At 39.9% G+C, this 20,356-nt stretch overlaps 1 protein-coding gene across 1 annotated transcript in view; it reads right to left on the bottom strand.

The window, feature by feature from the left end:
• The window catches only part of SYN2 (synapsin II), a 218,052-nt gene that overhangs the window by 57,208 nt on the left and 140,488 nt on the right, over positions 1 to 20,356 (bottom strand). Inside the window, exons 2-3 of the mRNA XM_058288638.2 lie at positions 2,797 to 2,854; positions 1,497 to 1,588 (exon numbers count right to left, since the gene is read on the bottom strand). Of these exons, the coding sequence (XP_058144621.1) occupies positions 1,497 to 1,588; positions 2,797 to 2,854 (150 nt within the window). The remainder of the gene's footprint in view (positions 1 to 1,496; positions 1,589 to 2,796; positions 2,855 to 20,356) is intronic.

Here is a 20,356-nt window from a genome sequence, read left to right as displayed (position 1 = left end):
GAAATCTCCCTGCATTTCACCTCTAGCCAGCAAGCTCCCTGGAGCTGGTCCAAAGGACCAGAGCTCCTGTCTTTGTGCCCTGACTTCAGAGGAATCTCACCTTCCCAGAGGTCAGTTCTGTGGTAGCTCTAGAGCTCAGCAACTTCACACTCTGTGCAATGACCTAGGTGGTTCTCTGCCTAGGCACCCATCCAACTCCACCTATAGACCCAGCCTTATCCCAGGCTCAAAGATCAGTCTTTTAAAGTGGGTGTTGAAGGAGCCCTTCTCAGTCACTTGGGGCTTAGCCTCAAGTCAGCAGGATATATACAGAAGCTGCTCTGACCTCACTGTGCCCCAGTTCTGAGAAACTGGTGATAGCTGTATTCTTGAGATCAAACTCTAAGACCTTATATCCCAGTTACAGAAATTGAGCTCTAGAGTTGTGGCTTGCTCCTGAGTTCCTACACTGATTCCTGGAAGGACCTGCCTTATTCTTGCCAGATCCCTCCAGGACCCTGCAACTGGACTTTGCTGATACCACCTGTTTGTGTGTAAGCATTACCATGACTTTCTGCCTGTAAATGGAGGAGCCCATCCTCTCCCTCTTGTAGGATCTCCCTGAGCTTACTCCCCACCTAGATGGATATCTTTCATTTGGTCTTCCTTCTTAGTCTCTAGGATGGATGGGCTCATGTTTCCTGTTGTTAGGTCCCAGACACCCCCAGTCTTCCTTTCCTGCCACTGGCACAATTCATAGGATTAGTGGGCAATGGAGGCCTCAGGTAGAGAAAGGGGTGAAGTAGAGAAGATTCTTCCTGAAGCAAGACTCTGATGTCTAAAAACCTAAAGCCATGGTGAGGTTCTGGGAAGAATCACACTGGAATCACATTTGGAATTCTCATCACTTCCCTTACAGAACAGTCATATTACATTTGATGACATCTTATTATCAATAACTGATAATTTTCTTCCATCCACAATGTCCCTTCCAACTCCAGTCTTTCTTATCAAACTGATGAGTCCTCAGGAAGGAGGGATATAGAAAGAACACCGGCCAGGGACTCAAGAGAACTTACCCAGAACACAGGGCTTTGTTACAAACTCACTACGTAATCTGAGCAAATCAATGTAAAATGGGAGGTTTAACTAGATCAGAGGTTTTCAAACCTTTTATTAAAGCAATGGGATCCTGTTTTCCAAGGGAAATTTATTTAGAAATAAAAGCACAGACTTGCATGGGTTGAAGGGTGCCAGGCTCCTAAAACCCCTCTGGTAGGAATCCAATTACTCTAATTGAGTCTGTGAAGCTCAAGGTTGGCTTTTTCTGCTGTTGGACTAAGAGTTCCCTGAGGGCAAGATCTGGTTTTCTCTGCCTACCTCTGCCACTTCCACTCAGCATATACCATTCATAGCATTGCTTTCCCACTCCACCTGACTTTGAAACCACCTCGTCGAGCCAGAGGTGGCAACTCTGGAAACAGTGACAGTGGCCCTGCAGACAAAAAGGACTTTACCGAACAACCTTCGTCCCATTCCGGAGCACCTGCATATCCACAGCATAAGTCCCATCTGCATGGGCCACCAAGTTAAGCTCTGAAAATTCTGCCTGAAAAAAAATGGTAGGGGAATGAGTGCATGGTCCTGACACTGCCAGTCCTCCACAGAACAGCAGTAGCAACATCCCCATCACTAAACATTTATTTACAGTTTTCAAAGCATGTTCATGTATTGATCTCTTCTAATTTTTATAGCAACCCTATGAGGTAGGTGGGAAAGAGATAATAATCTCCATTTACCAAGAGAGAAGACCGAGCCTCAGAACAAGTAAGTGACATTTCTGGACAAAAGAATCTTATTGTTGGCAGAAAAAGGAGCAAAACGCGAGTCTTCTGACTCCTGGCCAGCATCCTTTGTGCTGTCTCTCTACAGAGCATGAATGCTCACCAAGGCAAACACCTTCTTTATCAGTTGCAACATAAAAGCACTAAATTTTAGTTTAGGTAACTGAGTTTCAGTTCTTCCCTGCCTCCAACTATCTGCATAAGAAGTGAAGCAAGTTACTTGTCCTCTCTGGGTTTCCGCTTCCCCCACCTAAAAAATGGGAGTAATTTTTATCTGCCTTGATTATCTGACAAGTTGTTTTAAGAACTGAATGTAATAACAGATAGGAAGGTACTCTGTAAATCATAACACAGTGTAATGAATAACAAGCAACTCATTATTACATAGAAAACACATGCATTGTTTAAACTTGACTCCATCACCCTCAAATGGATTTATTCATCTGTTTATCATGAAGCAATGGCTAAAGGAAAGTAAAAACCAGGCCATTTCACTGCATCAGAGCTACACTACATTAGAACAAGATATTCTTTTCGAGGCTTCCTCTGCAGTGTAGCTTCAGGGCCCAGGTTAGGTACCACTGGAGGCAGCACACCTGAATGGCAGGCGTGCTCCCCAGGAAAACACTTTGCCACACCAATATGGAGGGTGGCTAATGTCCTAGGAAGACATTTCTCTAAGGTTTTCCTCAGTCTGGGAATCCTGGACTGCAAGAGGGCCCCAAGAGTCACACTTCTTGCCCCTCTATAGACACCAGAATCATGAAAAGGAACTGGGGAAATTACAAGGAGGAGCCTACAGTACCATTCCTCACAGAAAGAAAAGATCTGGAAAAAGGTAGGGGAGAGGAAATGGATACCCCAGAACCCAGTAATGGACACTACTCTACTCGGCAGAACTGGATGGTTCACTCTGGGATGTCAAGAGGAACAATGATGATGCAGATGCAACTCTGGGCTTCAGGTTGATTACCTGTTCTACTTTGATATCATAATCTCCAAGGACTTTTTTGCCCCGAAAGCACTTGGCCCTAGAGAAAGGAAAAACAAACACACAAACATGTAAATTAGTTTTCTGCAAGTGTTTGAGTTCAGAGATTAACTATCACAAAGAAGTGGACTGCAGCAGACAGAATCCCAAAACGGGAGTCAAGAGACTTGGGTTCTGACCCCAACTCTATTATTTGATTTGCATTAGACCTCAAGCAAGCTGCTTCCTCTCTTTTAGCCTCAATTTCCCCATCTATAAAATATTCCAAAAGAGTCTTTCACTCTCAGGTGTTATGATTTTATGATAATATCCATGGTCTTTTGGCTACCAAAAAACAAAAATTCTAGAAGTAGGAATTTCCCCAATGTTTTTCTTGGTAAAGATTACGTTACTCTTACAAATCTCTACAGTTTTCCTTATTTCCTGATTCTACCATTCATTCTGATTTTCCAGTTGGTTTCCAAACTTGGTATTTTAGTTTTTAAGGACATTGTTATCATTTTACTTCTTCATATCCATATATCTGAAAAGGACTTGAGGTAATTTGTAATTTAAAAAGTAAATATAACCAACGAAACAGGAATTAAAGACAAGCAGTGAATAAGAGGGAAATCTTTATACCTGGGAAGAAAAGGTAGGTAGGTAAGAAAGCTACTGTAATAGAACACAAAACTTATCCTGTATTTCTGAGCAGTCAAGAATATAAGCTGAGTTAGTACAGTACGTCTTACTTTTCCAGTTTGTCATGGATCCAGAGGAATCTTGCTTTGTAAGTGGGCTCTGTTCAAGTTTATATTTATACTCATTCCTATATTAATTAATTTTCTTATCTGCTCATTTAGGTTGGTTCTTCATTGGTAAAAAAGGCCTTTCCATACCATACCTATTAGGTGGGTCAGGCTTGGCTTTCTTTTCCAGTGCTTAAAATTTCAAATTGGTACATTTTGCTGGAGGTTTTCTGGGGTCCCTCCCAAAAATATTCATTGGGCAGCATGTTCTGGAATTGTGTGCTAGTTGCTTTCAAGAACATCTTATTTAATTCTCTTAACAATTTATGAGATAGGAGGAAGGGTCTTCACTTTAAAGATGAGGAAAGCAAGCGTCAGAAGAATAGAATGCCATATTCAAGGTCATATAGCAAGTCAGTGACAGAGCCTATATTCACATCAAAGTCTGTAGGATTCTGAGTCCACTGCCCTTTGTACTGCACAGCACTGTCTCCCTCCACTGATCATTCTTTCCATCCTCATTCCCACTGCTACTAAAACAGATTTGCCATGTGTGCTGGATGTATTTCTTTTCTTCCATTTTTTCTCTTCTCCCCAAAGGGGACATAATGATACTATACACAGTAGTCCCAACAAAATACTTCCTACCCTGGTTCCTGTCAGCTACCTAAGACGAGGCCAGACTGTTTCCTTTCCTCTCTGGGTTCTGGAACAGCCAGTTCTAGGAAATTGTCATTTGTCCTATCCCGGTCCCTGGCCACCCTTGAATTGCTCCTTAGAGGCACTCAGCCATCCTGGAGTTGGATCACTGAAGTCCATCTCCCCACCTCTGCCCTAATTCCTTACTAAGTTTCAACATCTTACTTCTGGGACTCTGATCAACATTCATAGCTCAGACAGGCCTGTCTGGCAGGGAGACTGTAGCATATCCCATCTCTTTGCCTACTATTTTGTTTTACTTATGGGTTCAAATAAAAGAGTCTACACATGGCAATATCACTGATCTTCAGGTCTTGGGCTATAAAAAGGAGGAACTACAGTAAATGGCCCATGAGGTCTCTTTCAGCCCCTTGATTCCAAGTCCTTTCTTGCTTTCGTGAGGTGTGTCTACCTTCTCACCAGCAATGCTTTCTTGATGCTTTCTCTCATCTTACTGACTCAGAATAGCTCTCCTTTGTGAGGCAGAATTCATAGACATTAACAATAGCCTCTCATTCTGTATGATGTCTTGCATCTTCAAAGCACATTTCTTGCCTTATTTGTCTTCACAACTCTGTAGAGTAGCCAGGACAGGTAGCTTGTGCCTTTGACTGATGAGGAAACTGAAACACAGGTCAGTTAAATGATATACCCAAATCACAAAAAAGTTCACAGGAGTTAAGCCTAGAACTAAGAGTTGACATTAGGTGCTAACATGCTGCCAAGTTTTCTAACTCACCCATTTTATTTTGTGGGCTTTGAACAGTGATATTCATATATTTATAGATTCTGGCTGGGTTTATCTGCCACCTGCCCATTGACCAAGTTGGCTAATGAAACTGTTTTCATGCCTTTCCCTACCCCTACCTCTCCAATTATCCTAATGCCTTTTCCTTAAGGTAATTTGTCCTGTTGGAAATCTCAGTCTGTGTTTCCTGGCCCCGGGTCACTGACCTCTCTTGGCTGAGCCACAGTCTTGTACAAAAGGAGCCAAGATGGCAGGCAGATGGGACACAGAGCCCTCTTCTGGAGAATGAGCACATTCTCCCAGCTCCTGGCCCTTGTGCCTTTTAGTTCAAGGTATTTCCATGGAAAATTGAGTGATGTATAAGCAAGTGACAGAGTACTTCTAAATAATAATAATAATAAAAAGCACTGGTAGGGGACAATGTGCTAGAAGCTGGTGTATATGCTCTGGAATCAGCTGGGGGTTTGAAAATTCTCCTTACTCTGTCCTGGCATTGTGACCTTAGGCAAGCGGTTTAAATTTTTTAAAAAGCAATATGTCATATGGTTAAGATAATCCATCAACTATCTTCAAAAGTACATACAAGGGAGAAGCAGACTTGGCCCAATGGATAGGGCGTCTGCCTACCACATGGGAGGTCCAAGGTTCAAACCCCAGGCCTCCTTGACCTGTGTGGAGCTGGTCCATGCACAGTGCTGACGCATGCAAGGAGTGCCGTGCCATGTAGGGGTGTCCCCCGCATAGGGAGCCCCATGTGCAAGGAGTGGGCCCTGTAAGGAGAGCCACCCAGTGCGAAAGAAAGTGCAGCCTGCCTAAGGATGGTGCCACACACATGGAGAGCTGACACAAGATGATGCAACAAAAAGAAACAGATTCCTGGTGCCGCTGATAAGGATAGAAGCAGTCACAGAAGAACATACAGCGAATGGACACAGAGAGCAGACAACAGGGGAGGAAGGGGAGAGGAATAAATAAAAAATAAATCTTAAAAAAAAAAGTACATACAGGGAAGCGGACTTGGCCCAGCGGATAGGGCATTCATTTACCACATGGGAGGTCTGCAGTTCAAACCCTGGCCCTCCTTGACCTGTGTGGAGCTGGCCCATGTGCAGTGCTGATGTGCACAAGGAGTGCCGTGCCATGCAGGGGTGTCTCCCACGTAGGTGACATCCACGCAAAAGGAGTGCACCCCACAAGGAGAGCCACCCAGCACGAAAAAAAAGGGCAGCCTGCCAGGAGTGGTGCTGCACACATGGAGAGCTGACGCAGCAAGATGATGCAACAAAAAGAGACAGATTCCCATGCCACTGACAACAGCAGAAAGTAGACAAAGAAGAAGAACACGCAGCAAACAGACACAGAGAACAGACAACTGGGGTTGGGGGCCGGGAAGGGGAGAGAAATAAAAAAAATTTTTTAAAAGGTACATACAGGAATAAAAAGAAAAATAAAAGTTTCTTCTTCCTCATCCTTATCACACATAATCACCATTATCAGTTTCAAGCATATCCTCCCAGTGGAGAAAAATGTTTGGATATATTTGTATACATACATGCTTCAAATATATACATATAGTATCATGCTACATAAACACCTCTTTTTTGAACTTTGATTTTTTTACACTTAAAAAAACATCTTAGTGATATGTTTTCATCATATACTGATGGACCTCTTTTTTTTTAAATAGTTGTATGCAATCCCATTTTAGGGGTATGCAAATATTTAACCAGTATTGTTCAACAATTAAATTTCTAGTTTTTTGTTTGTTTGATATTATAAAAATGCCACAATAGCTTACATTTAAGAATAAAGCCATAAGATAAATACTTGATTGCAGAATTGCTGATACAAGGGATAGAGGCAGTTACAGTTTTTACTGATACTGCCTAACTGCCCCTCACCTAAGAAAACTATTACACCACTGTCAACAGTATCTAGAAGTTTAGAAAATTTACTTCACCTCCCTTATTTTCCTCCACAGTCCTTTGCATAAGCTGGGCACAGAAAAGTTGCTCAGTAAAGATTTCCTGATTGGCAGTCTTGTCAAATCAATCCCAATTCATCCCGTGTTCACTCCTAAACAGAACCCAAGATGTACATCCTTGAAGCAAAGACTAAAAATATCTCTGATGCCTGTTTTGTTAATTTCCCTCTATTGTAACATTTTCTTAACAAGCCTAGCAGCTGAGGATCTATGTGAGTTTAATGGCTTGCAGCTTCCTTAACAGACCAGGTAATGAACCATCTCCCCGAATGCTAAACTGATTGTAGAGGCCATAGAGTTAACTCTTCTTAGTCAAAGCAGTGAATACTTTTCATCAATTCTCATGCCAACTTGGGCTTGTAAGGCCGAGAAGCAATGATTTCAGACTTCTCTGCTAATGTAACTTTAAAATCTGGCTCCTCGAGGGAGGTGCAGCTTAAGTGCCCCCCTCTTTTATGTTTCGGATAATGGAGAAAGAGCTCCAGAAATAGGAGCCAGGGGGAGCTGAGTTCAGTCCTAGTTCTACTACTTTTCAACTGTGTGACTCTGGGCAAGTAACTGCCTCTCTGGCCTCAGTTTCCTCATGTATAAAATAGGGCTAATAATAATAGCAAACACTAATGCACTAATAACAGTTCTAAATATGTGTTTCAATTCATTTAATAACTTCATTATTTGAAGACTTAATGAAATCAGATAGGAATAACTGGTATGAAAGCTTTGAAAACTGAAATGCTGTACAAATATAAAGTATGGTTAGTAAAATGCAATAAATATTTATGTGCTAGGTATTAGGCTGTTTTACTATTATCATAATCAATGTGGTTTCTTCCTCTTGGGAACTTTTATCACATTTATTATCTGTGCAAACAGCCTGGAGTATAAATCCTCCCTAGATGACTGAGATTTGCACAAGGATCAAAACCTCAAGCTAGAAGATGAAAGCATTAATGGTACATTTGCAGGCTCCAGTCGCATCTAGAGAGTAGAAGGCCTTAGAGCTCCAGAAATCAGTTCTGCACCTAGTAAATACCTGCTACTGATGTGGTCATTTATGTCTGGGAAGGTGCTTACAGTCTGGCTCTCACTGACCCTAACTCAGGCTTGAACTTTTGGCCAAGCATCTTAAGGCTTCAAGAAGTTAGAAGATAAACTAAAAATAGGAGATTACTATTTCCTACCCTATACTCCAAGGGTAGAAATCAGGCCTGCCTGTGTTGGAGAGAGTTTGTGAGTGTCTACCGCCATCCACTGGCAAGACATGTATTGCATAATCACTGCAGTTCCATCTCTGCCACTACCTGAACCAGCGAAATAGCCATGACCAAGGGATATTCCTCCAGGCACTATTTGCTGCTCAGACAAATAATGCTGGGAGATTAAAAGTCTTCTCTTAAAGTGTGTCACCATACACATTCAAGCTGGATAGCTGGATTTTTGCAACCTGCAGAAAGGCCAAGGTTTGTTAGTTAATTCAGCAAAAATTTACTGAGCACCCAATGTTAGGTGCTAGGGATGTAAAAAAGCATTAGTAGGGAAACGGACTTGGCCCAGTGGTTAGGGCGTCCGTCTACCACATGGGAGGTCCGCGGTTCAAACCCCGGGCCTCCTTGACCCGTGTGGAGCTGTGTCCCCACGTAGGGGAGCCCCACGCGCAAGGAGTGTGCCCCGGAAGGAGAGCCGCCCAGCACGAAAGAAAGTGCAGCCTGCCCAGGAATGGCGCCGCCCACACTTCCCGTGCCGCTGACGACAACAGAAGCGGACAAAGAAACAAGACGCAGCAAATAGACACAGAGAACAGACAACCGGGGGAGGGGGGGGGAATTAAATAAATAAATAAATCTTAAAAAAAAAAAAAAAAGCATTAGTAGTCACCAAGTCTAGAAAAACACATCTAGAAAAGGAGAATGGTATCTATAAGGTGATAGCTAGGGTCCCTTTCAACTCTAAGATTTAAAACTAGGCTTCACATTCTCACCTTTCAATCTTTTCCTTTTAAAAAGTAAAGTATTTTAATATATATAGGGTAACAATAACAAATGTTTCCTGCAGCACAGAAAGATGTACAGTAATAAAATAAGTTTTATTAACACTTTATTAAACTTTATTAAAATAAGTTTCCTCTACCTTCAAAGAGCTTACAGGTTAGTGGGGAGACAGAAACATGAAAAAAAAAGTTTGTGATATAGGGTATAAGTTGTAACGGAATATGAATAAGGCATTCTGGGAATCCAAAGGAGGGAGCAGTTCTCTTTGGAGAAATCCAGGAAGGCTTCACAGAGACTGAGTTGAGTCTTAAAGAATGAGTAGGAATTTGTCACAAAAAGAAGGAAAAACTGGAATTGAAAGGTGACTACAAAGGCAGAGGGGCTTGAGTGAGTTCTCAGGGCACTACTGTGGTCCAGCTGACTGGAGGGAAGGGTACGTATGGGGAGCTGGCAGAACTCTGAGAGCTGAGGTTCCTGATGCGGGGAAGAAGCAGATAGGCAAAGGGCTTCAAACGTCAGGCTGAGTTGCTAGGGCTAAATAGCTGGCTTCCACAATATATCTTAAAGCCTTTTATTATGAAAAATTTTACCCTCAATAATTATTGGCATTTTGTCAATCTTGTTCTATCTCTTACCTTTGCTGTTTTTGTTTTTGGAATTATTGTGGCAGTATTTAAAAGCAAATCCCAAAACATCATGCCATTTCTCCTGAAAATACTCAAGTATCATCTTTAACTGGTAATGACTTTTTTTTTTTTTGGTGGCAACAAATATATGTGTGTGTGTGTGTGTGTGTATATATATAAATACATATATCATAAATTTTCCCATTTTAACCATTTTCAATGTGCAATTCACTGGAATTCATTATATTTACAGTGTTGTGCTGTATCCATCTAACTGGCAATAACTTTTAAAATATAAGCACATGGCATTATCTCACCTAACAAAATTAACAATAATTTTTTATCAACATCTTTACTGAATCTATAGTCAAATTTTCCTGTCTCCAAAAATGCTCTGAAAGATTTTAAGCAAAGCAGTGATGTGGTCAAATGCATCTAAGATCTGAGAGGCCACTTTGTCTGGAATGTGGGGGAGGATGAAGGGAACAAAACAGGGCTCAAGGAGATCATTTCAGAAACTGATATAGTAACTTGACTTCAGGATTTGTTATTTTACTTGCACTTGGCAAACCATTGCAAACCACGGGCTTATCAACTTAATCACTTGCTTGATTAGATCTGGGAATTTAGAACTTAGCTGGTGACAGTGACAATAAAATATTGGATATAATGAAGTGATAGAGAGTGGTATCGAACTCCCAGTGTAAACATTCTAGAACAGATACATAAATGAAAGCTAAAGTAGTCAGGTAGAGCCTTTCATTGGTGCAGGGACTCAACTCAAATTTGGACCTGTTATCTAATTCATGAACCATCAAATTTTCTTTCAGTAGATGGAAAAATTTCTGTTATAGGTAACTGGTTTAAGAATGAGAAACAACAAGAAGAAATAGATACTTTTCCAGATAAAGGCAAAGTTCTGTGGCTGGTCCTTGATACTATTAACTCAATGATTAAGTTGTTAAATCAAATGCTCTGCAACCAAAGCAATTCTTAGACAGAGAGCAAGCTGCATGTGTCTTAGTTAACACTCATATAAATGATCTGGAAATGAGTACATGAGGAAATTGCCAGGTTTGCAGATGGCATTCAGCTCTTCCAGGGATTAAAATGCCAAGCTGCTTAGGGACAAACCGAAAGAAGATGTGGATGTGGGCAGAAAAGTGGCAGATGAGTTTTAATGTGAGTAAGTGTAAGAAAACACATTAAGTGAAAATAATCTTATCAGATGATCATGATCTGAAGTGCTCAACTACAATCCAGTAAAGGAACCTGGAATGACAGAAAAACTGTTTCATTAAAAAACGCTGTGAACTATCAGACATAAAACCTAAAAGATCAAGGGAGAAAAGTGAAAAAAAATGCTGGTTATCAGAAAGCTTACAGGGAAAACCCAGCATAAAGGACCATAGTACTTTTCATATATGTGATACAATGTATCAGTTCCACTCATCTAAACTCCAATGGCATGACCAAAGTAGAAATGGTCCAGAGAAAACAAAGAGCAAAATGAAAAGGCTCTGATTTTAAGGAAAAGCTAAAATGAAGAAATCTTCTTCAATCTGTAAAGGTAAAGATTGAAAAAGGACAAGGGTGTGAAAGGGGAAGGGAACGAGCATACTCAGTGTCTATACACAATATCACTCATCCTCAAATAACCTAACTCAGTCCTCACAATATTTCATCTTATAGGAAGGAATGTTAATCTCAGTGTTATTGGTTTTATAGGAAAATGAGTTTCAGGTAGTGACTTGCTTAAAGATGGTAGTTAGTAAGTGTTAGAGCTAGTAAAATTAAATTCCAGCTCTTCTGATGACCAATTTTAGAAACTGTATAAACTATTCATCTTTGTATTCCTAATGTCTGTCCTACTTCTGGTACATAATTAGAAGCTCAGGAAAAATTTACAGAATTATTGAATTGAATACAGCTAGACATTTGGAGGTCATATCAGAGAACTATACTCAATTTGATACAGAGCCCTGGGTTTGAAGAACTCTGAGAAGCCTTACCTCAAGGATAAGGATATCACTTATCCTTCTCCAGAGTTTATGATTCCCTTAGGTGATCTGTAGAAGGACTTCAACAGCCTGAGGTGGCAGATGAAACCCCTTAAGAAAAACAGTAATCTCAAAGCCTTGAAAATAACTAATTTCTGAGTTAACATCCCAGCTGTGACTTAGTTGGAAACAGCAAATCACTTCTGAGCAGATTTTCTGAAGATCCCTATTTTGGTGAATAATTAAATGACACAGTATCACAAAATAACAAGATGATCAAATACAGAAAGAAAGAAAAAAGAATCCTGTAACTCAGGAGAATACATGATGGGAAGATTAGATGCATTTGTCTGTAATTATAGTGGAGCTACAGAACAGAATGCTTTGGAATCCTGGGACAGATTCTCTTTCCATGACCAGTTTATAAAATTAAATCATTTTGAGGCAAAGTAGGTCAGTTATAAAGTTTTCTTTGGAGAAACATCAAGCAAATATAATTTTCAAAAGACATGGACTTATTTTATGAGCGGTAAAAAGGTTCCTAGCATTGACAAAGCTCCTGGTTTACCTCCAGTGTAAGGTCACAATTCATACCCACAATCACCATACCATGAAAGCTGCACATTTCCATCCTTTGTAGCAGTCTAGATACAAGGAAATGCCTCAATAATCTGGCCTGCTCATTTTTATTTTTAAATTAATAAAAATTTTGTTTTTTGTTTTAGTTAGGACAGTAAAAAGAATTTATTGAAAAATGGGGGGAAAGAACAGAGTTTGCTGAGAAATAGGAGAGAAGATGGAAATATGAACCAAGATTTGATGCAGGCTCCTCTAGGCAGAGAGCAAGATTTGGCTTGTGTGGTTACCTTTCAAGCTATTAATTATTCCTCCCCTTGTTAATGCAAAGGGGAGGGGCCCCAGCTGTTATTGCTTGCCCCACCAATGGTGCAGGCCAATGGCGAGGCCTGTTTGGAATATTGGGGACCTCCCCTTGGCCCTGGAAGAGTCCCAACTGGGACCTCAAGGTCAAGGTCAAGGTCTTGGAGGGGTCATGCAACCATGTTGTCTGTCGGCCATGTTGTGGCCTGTCTTCTCCTCACTTCCCTGTACTAACCTGCCTCAACTCCCCCCTTGGAGAGTTCACACCCTTATTCTTAAGGGGGTGCTGAAGGGTGATGGTCATTCTTCTGTAGTTACTTCCTGCTAGGTAGGGCAGTAGTCCTTGCCAGACAGGTTGTAAATGTCTCTGGCCCACTCTTCTATTTCAAACTTAACTCCAGTTATTTCCCTACTGCCTGACTGCTGCAGGGTCTGTGTGAATTAGAAAAAGGTACTCCTTCCCTTTAGCTTGACTAAACTTTAGTCAGGTTTCTTTCTCCCTGTCTCCAGGGCCAGGCCTCTCTCTTACCCAGGTCCTTACACCATCCAGGCGAGTTAACCCTCCCTCCCCACCATCCCACTCCAGCCCTTAAAAGGCTGGCAGCTCTGTTTCCATGGAGTTGAGCTCTACTCTCTTTCTCTGTTATAGCAGTCCCTGAATAAGGTGATCTTTGCCTATTTAGCATTGTCCATTGTAATTTTTTCTTTGACAACACCTTTCAACCAAGGTATATCTCCCTGGCTCAAAAGGAGGAAAGAGTACCTCCCAGACAGGGAACAGAGAAACAAAGTATTCAGGTCAGCTCAGAAACTGCATTTTAAGCAACTGCTGAGTGGCATAGTGGAAAGAGCACTGATTTTATGAACCAGATTAACCTGGTTTAAGTCTCATGTCCTCTACTTACTATCTGGACTTGGGCTCTTTTACCACTCTGCATCTTCATCTGTAAGATAAAGATAATATAAGTTTTTTTAAGGACTAAATGACTCTGCCTTCAATGTATTCCTTAAACACTATCTGCTAAATGCATCTGCCCCTTTATGGCTTTTCATTCCCTGCCTGAAACATTCTACCCCAGATCTTCCATGTCCTGCTTCTTCTCTCAGTTCAAACAGCGATTTCCTCCTTGATGAGGTTTTTGCTGACTTCCTGAGCTAAGGCAGTGCCATTTCCTACTAGTCATTTTCTATATGTGATCTTCATAAACATTATTTCTATTTTGAAATTTCCTTGACTGTTTGTTATCCATCTCCCCAACCAAAATCTAAGGTCCATGACAGCAGGGCACCTTGCTGTCATGGTAGCAACTGTCCCTAACCCATGCCCAGTTCTATTATAATGCCTGGTATCTGTTAGGTGCTTTATACTACTTGCTGAACGAATAAATGGGGTAAGTAAAGTATCTAGCACAGCACCTAGCCACCCCTTACATCTTTTCTCACCCATTTTTATGTAAAATTCATTGGGTTAAACAATGTGCCTGTGTAGGTCCTTTGAAATGGAGGCCATTTCAACAAAATGGATTCATTGTTAGAATACTGATCAGGCATTTATAAATATAGACAGGAATATGGTCATTTACTCCAATGAGCAATAAGACCATCCTCCATCTTAACGTTGAATTTAGGTACAAATCAACATACCAGTTATTGAAAAAAAATATTGTATACATATTACTAAAATGTGCTATATTTATGATCATAATAGAGAAGTTAACAAGAACACAATATTCTATCAGCATTCTGGTGGGGAAAATTTTTACTTATTTTACATGTGATGAAACTGAGGTTCTGAGAGAGGAAATATTTGACTAATTCAAGGTCAAACACCTAGTTAGAGGCAGACTACATTTCCTTCCCATTTCACCATGCCACCTCCTTAAAGCAAGGAAGGTAACTCTCCTAAAATCAAGGAAAGTGGAATTCAAGAGAAGGGAATCTCTGAATGCATATTAGAGGATGTGGAAACTGAGGACCTGATTTCCATTCAGAGTGCTTGTGAGATCCAGTATGATAAAGAATGTAAATGGCTAAGCATTATAGAAGTGTAAGGAAGATTTATTTATTTATAGACCTTTGTGATACTGCATCACCAGCACATGGTTCATACAGCAAATTGCTGGGAGGAAATAAGAAATGAGCTTTACCTATATTCTGCTCTCATTAGCAAAGGAGACTTGACCCTCTTTTCTTGGTCCAAATGCAAACTTCCATGACTGGTATTATCAGCTTCCTCACTACCATGGCTCAGAAGAAACATCCTTGGGCCTCAAGCAACAACACTTTGGATTTCCAAATTCACACCCAGGTGGTGCATTCTATTCTACAATTTCCAACTGGCACCAATTCAGGAAGGAGAAATTATTCACCAGAATAGGCACTAACAACTGAATTTTGGCAGACTGGGAAGAGAACTGGCACTGTCCAGGAAGAGAAAGGATCTCAGATGCAACTGAGTTTAGCAATATTGAATCACAAAAGTTCTGAATGAAGAAATGGACCTTTGATGCTATTCTCTCATTTTCATAGATGAAAAGAACTGAGGCTGAAAACGTGGCCCAATGCCATGTGGAAACCCGTGGGAATGCTGATCTCCTCTCAATCCAAATCTTTTTTCCTATCCAGAGTGGATCTGGATAGGAGCCTTAATACAGACCTGCAAAGATACATGGTGTCATTCCATTTCTGTTTTCCTTGTTGAATTTGTCTTTTCTTTTAAACATCTCTTAATGATCCATTTAAATGCTTCTCAAACTCAACAAGCCCTATGAGTGGTTTTAAAATCCAATCCAAACTGATTAGCCTGAATACCCAGTTCATTTTATCATTAGTGTTTGGACACATTCCTTTGAAAAAGAGCCTATTATTCAGTCCTGGTACAATGAAATACATTCTACAACTCTTTAAAAATATAATTCTCATTCATTTGCTCATTCAACAAAGATTCATTACACTAGGTACCTACTATTTGCTCAGTGTTATGCAAAGGTTTGGATGGGGGTAGGAGAAGGAAAAATTTTAGTCCTCACCCAGGTCTAACACGAAGAAGAATAAACATAAAATTAGTGTTAACAGTACAGTAGATTATTTATCCCAGAGCCCAAACACCAACATTAGATTAACAAACATTATAAAATTAATAGTAGCTAGTATTAAATACATCATAAGCACACACTAGTCACACTGCTAAGCACTTTATATACCTTATTCAATGAACTCTCACATCAATCATATTAATATAGATAGCATTATCTCCTAATTTAACAGATAACTAAGGTACAGAAAGATTAAGTAACTCACTCAAGGAAGATGATACAACTAGTGAGTTAAGAAGAAATACTAAAGGGAGTACTGGGAAGTGGACTGGGCCCAGTAGATAGGGCGTCCATCTACCACATGGGAGGTCCGCGATTCAAATCCTGGGCCTTCCTGACCCATGTGGAGCTGGCCCATGTGCAGTGCTGATGCATGCAAGGAGTGCCCTGACATGCAGGGGTGGACCCCCACATAGGAGAGCCCCACGCACAAGGAGTGTGCCCCGTAAGGAGAGCCGCCCAGCGCGAAAGAAAGTGTAGCCTGCCCAGGATTGGAGCCGTACACACAGAGAGTTGACGCAGCAAGATGATGCAACAAAAAGAAACACAGATTCCCATGCCACTGACAACAACAGAAGTGGACAAAAAGAACAACACGCAGCAAATGGACACAGAGAACAGACAACTGGGGGGCGGGGAGGAAGGGGAGATAAAGAAATAAAATAAATCTTTAAAAAAAATAAAGGGAGTACTGCAGGTTGAAAGGAAAAAACAGGAGACAGAGGGTTGGAGGAGAGTGTAGAAAGGACAATTATTAGTAAGAATAACTAAAAGGATAAAAAGAGAAATAAAAATAAAACATGATATATATAAACCTAAAGAAAAAAGGCTAATGTAAGTACTGCCTTGACAGCAAAAACATTGAATGTTTATGGATAAAACTCTTCAATCAAAAGGCACAGACTGGCAGAATGGATAAGGAAATATGACCCATCTATATGCTGTCTACAACAAACTCACTCTAGACCCAGGGACACAAGGAGGTTGTAAGTGAAAGGTTGGAAAATGATTTCACATACAAACAATAGCTAAAAAAGGGCAGGAGTAGTTATACTAATTTCAGGCAAAATAGACTTTGCATGCAAAACTACTGTAAGAGACAAAGAAGGATACTATATATTAATAAAATGGGTGATGTATCAAGAAGAAAAAACAATCATAAATATTTAAGCACCTAACCACAGTGCCCCAAAATACATGAGGCAAACAATGGAAAAACTAAGGGGAGAAATAGATGCCTCTACAATTACACTGGGGGATGTTAATACACCATTATCACCATCAGACAGAGCATCCCAAAAGAGCATTAATAAAGAAGCAGATATCTTGAATAGTGTTAGAGGATCATGACCTAATAGACATATGCAGAACATTACACCCAAATATAGCAGGATATACATTCTTCTTGAGCAGATATGGATCATTCTCCAGGATAGACCACATGCTAGGTCACAAACCAAGTCTCGATGAATTTAGAAAAATTAAAATTACACAAAGTACTTTCTCTGAACACAACAGAATGAAGCTGGAAATTAATAAAGAGCAGAGAACCAGAACAGGCACAAAGACATGGAACCTAAATAGCACACTAACAATCAGTGGGTCAAGGAAGAAATAGCAAAAGAAATAAGTAACTACATTGAAATGAACGAAAATGAGAATACAACATATCAAAACCTATAAGAAGTGCAGAGAGGGAAATTTATAGCCATAAATGCCTACATTAGAAAAGAAGAAAGAGCTGAAATCAAAGACCTAACTGTATAGAGGAGCTAGAAAAAGAGCAACAAACTAACCCTAAAGCAAGAAGAAGGAAATAACAAAGATTAGAGCAGAACTAAATGAAATAGAGAATTAAAAAAAAACAACAACACTAGGAAAAAATCAACAAAACCAAAAGCTGGTTCTTTGAGAAGATTAATAAAATTGACAAACTCTTACCTAGACTAACAAAGAAAGAAGAGAGAAGATAAAATACATGAAATAAAAACTAGAGAGTGATCCCACAGAACTAAAGAGTATCATAAGAGGATACCTTGAAAAATTGTGTGCCAACAAGATGGATAACTTAGACAAAATGGACAAATTTCTAGAAACACACAAGCAACCTACACTGATGAAAGAAGAAACTGATGAACCCAACAGACCAATCACAAATAACGTGATTGAATTTGTCATCAAAAACCTCCTAACTACGAAAAGCTCAGGACCAGATGGCTTCATGGGTGAATTCTACCCATCATTCCAGAAAGAACTAACATCAATCCTGCTTAAATACTTCCAAAAAATAGAAGTAGAGGAAAACGGACTTTGGCCCAGTGGTTAGGGCGTCCGTCTACCATATGGGAGGTCCGCGGTTCAAACCCCGGGCCTCCTTGACCCGTGTGGAGCTGGCCATGCGCAGTGCTGATGCGCGCAAGGAGTGCCGTGCCACGCAAGGGTGTCCCCCGCGTGGGGGAGCCCCACTCGCAAGGAGTGCACCCGTGAGGAAAGCCGCCCAGCGTGAAAAGAAAGAGCAGCTTGCCCAGGAATGGCGCCGCCCACACTTCCCATGCCGCTGACGACAACAGAAGCGGACAAAGAAACAAGACGCAGCAAATAGACACCAAGAACAGACAACCAGGGGAGGGGGGGAAATTAAATAAATAAATAAATCTTTAAAAAAAAAAAAAATAGAAGTAGAGGGAATATTCATTACCTAACTCATTCTATGATGCCAACGTCACCCTAATACCAAAGCCACATAAAGACTACACAAGAAAACTACGGATCAATCTCTCTAATGAACTTAGACACTAAAATCCTCAACAAAATACTTGCTAATCATATCCAACAATACATTAAACAAATTATACACCATGATCAAGTGGATTTTATCCCTGGTATGCAAAGTTGGTACAACATAAGAAAATCAATGTAATATACCACATTAACAGATAGAGAGAAAAAAAAAATCACATGATCATCTCTATTGACACATATAAAGCATTTGACAAGATACAGCATCCTTTCTTGATAAAACAACACACACAACACTTTGAAATATAGGAATAGAAGGAAACTTCCTCAACATGATTAAGGATATATATGAAAACCACTCAGCTAACATCATACTCAATGGTGAAATGCTAAAGGCTTTCCCTGTAAGATCTGGAACAAGACAAGAATGCCCACACTTACCACTCGTATTTAACATTGTGTTAGAAGTCTTGCCTGAGCACTTAGGCAAGAAACAGAAAGAAAAGGCATCCAAACTGGATAGGAAGAAGTAAAAATTTCACTATTTGCAGATGACATGATCCTATATGTAAAAAAATCTACAACAAAGCTTCTAGAGCTGATAAACAAGTTCAGTAAAGTGGGAGGATACAAGTTCAACAAGCAAAAATCAGTAGTATTTCTGTACACTAATAATGATCAATCAGAGAAGGAAATTTAAAATAATATTTCATTTACAATAGCAACTAAAAGAATCAAATATCTAGGAGTAAACTTAACTAAAGATGCACAGGACATGTACACAGAAAACTACAAAACATTGTTAAAGGAAATCAAAGAAAGACCTAAATAAATGGAAGAATATTTCATGTACATAGATTGGAAGACTAAACACCATTAGCATGCCTGTCCTACCTAAATTGATTTAAAGATTTAATGCAATCCCAATAAAAGTTACATCATTTTTCATGGAATTGGAAAAGCCAATTAAGAAACTTATTTGGAAGGGAAAGGGCCCTAAATAGCCAAAAACATATTGAAAAACGAAAATGAAATTGAAGGAATCATGCTACCTGACTGTAAAGCATACTACAAAGCTACAGTGGTTAAAACTGCATGGTATTGGTACCAGGATAGACATACTGACCAATGGATCCCAATTGAAAGTTCTGATATATATCTTGCATATATGGTCAACTGATATTCAACAAGGTCACAAAGGCCACTCAACTGGGACAGAATGGCGTCTTCAACAAATGGTGCTGGGAGAACTGGATATCTATATCCAAAAGAATGAGAGAGGATCACCATCTCATGCTCTATACAAAAATTAACTCAAGGTGGATTAATGACCTAAATATAAGAGCCAAGACCATAAAACTTGTAGAAAATAATGTAGGGAAGTATCTATAAGATCTTGTCATTGCAAATGATTCCATAAATTTTACACCCAAAGCATGAGCACTAAAAGAAGCAGATAAATGGGACTGCCTCAAAATTAAAAAATTTTGCACTTCAAAGGAGTTTGTCAAGAAAGTGAAAAGGCAAACTACTCAAAGGAAGAAAATATTTGGGAACCGCTTATCCAATAAGAGTCTAATATCCAACATATAAAAAGAAATCCTACATCTCAAAAGCAAAAACAAAACAAAACAAAACAGCAAACAAACAAAACAAACATGCCATTTTAAAAATAGGCAAAAGATTTGAATAGATACTTTTCCAAAGAGAAAATACAAGGCTAAAAAAGCACATAAAAAGATGCTCAACATTACTAGCTATTAGGGAAATGCAAATCAAAACCATAATGAGGTATCATCTTATACCTATTAGACTGGTAGCTATTAAAAAAACAGAGAACTACAAGTGTTGGAAAGGATGTAGAGGAAGGGAACCCTTATCCACTGCTGGTGGGAATGTAGAAAGTTGCAGCCATTGTGTAGGACAGTTTGGCAGTTCCTCAGGAAACTAACTATAGAATGCCATATGATCCGGCAATCCCACTGCTGAGTATATATACCCGGAAGAATTGAAAGCAAGAATACGAAGATATATGCACACCAATGTTCACAGTGGC

Source organism: Dasypus novemcinctus, chromosome 26 (assembly GCF_030445035.2).
Source record: "Dasypus novemcinctus isolate mDasNov1 chromosome 26, mDasNov1.1.hap2, whole genome shotgun sequence".
Taxonomy (NCBI): Eukaryota; Metazoa; Chordata; class Mammalia; order Cingulata; family Dasypodidae; genus Dasypus; species Dasypus novemcinctus.
Note: the sequence above shows the minus strand (reverse complement) of the source record. Positions and strands in the feature narration are given on the sequence as shown.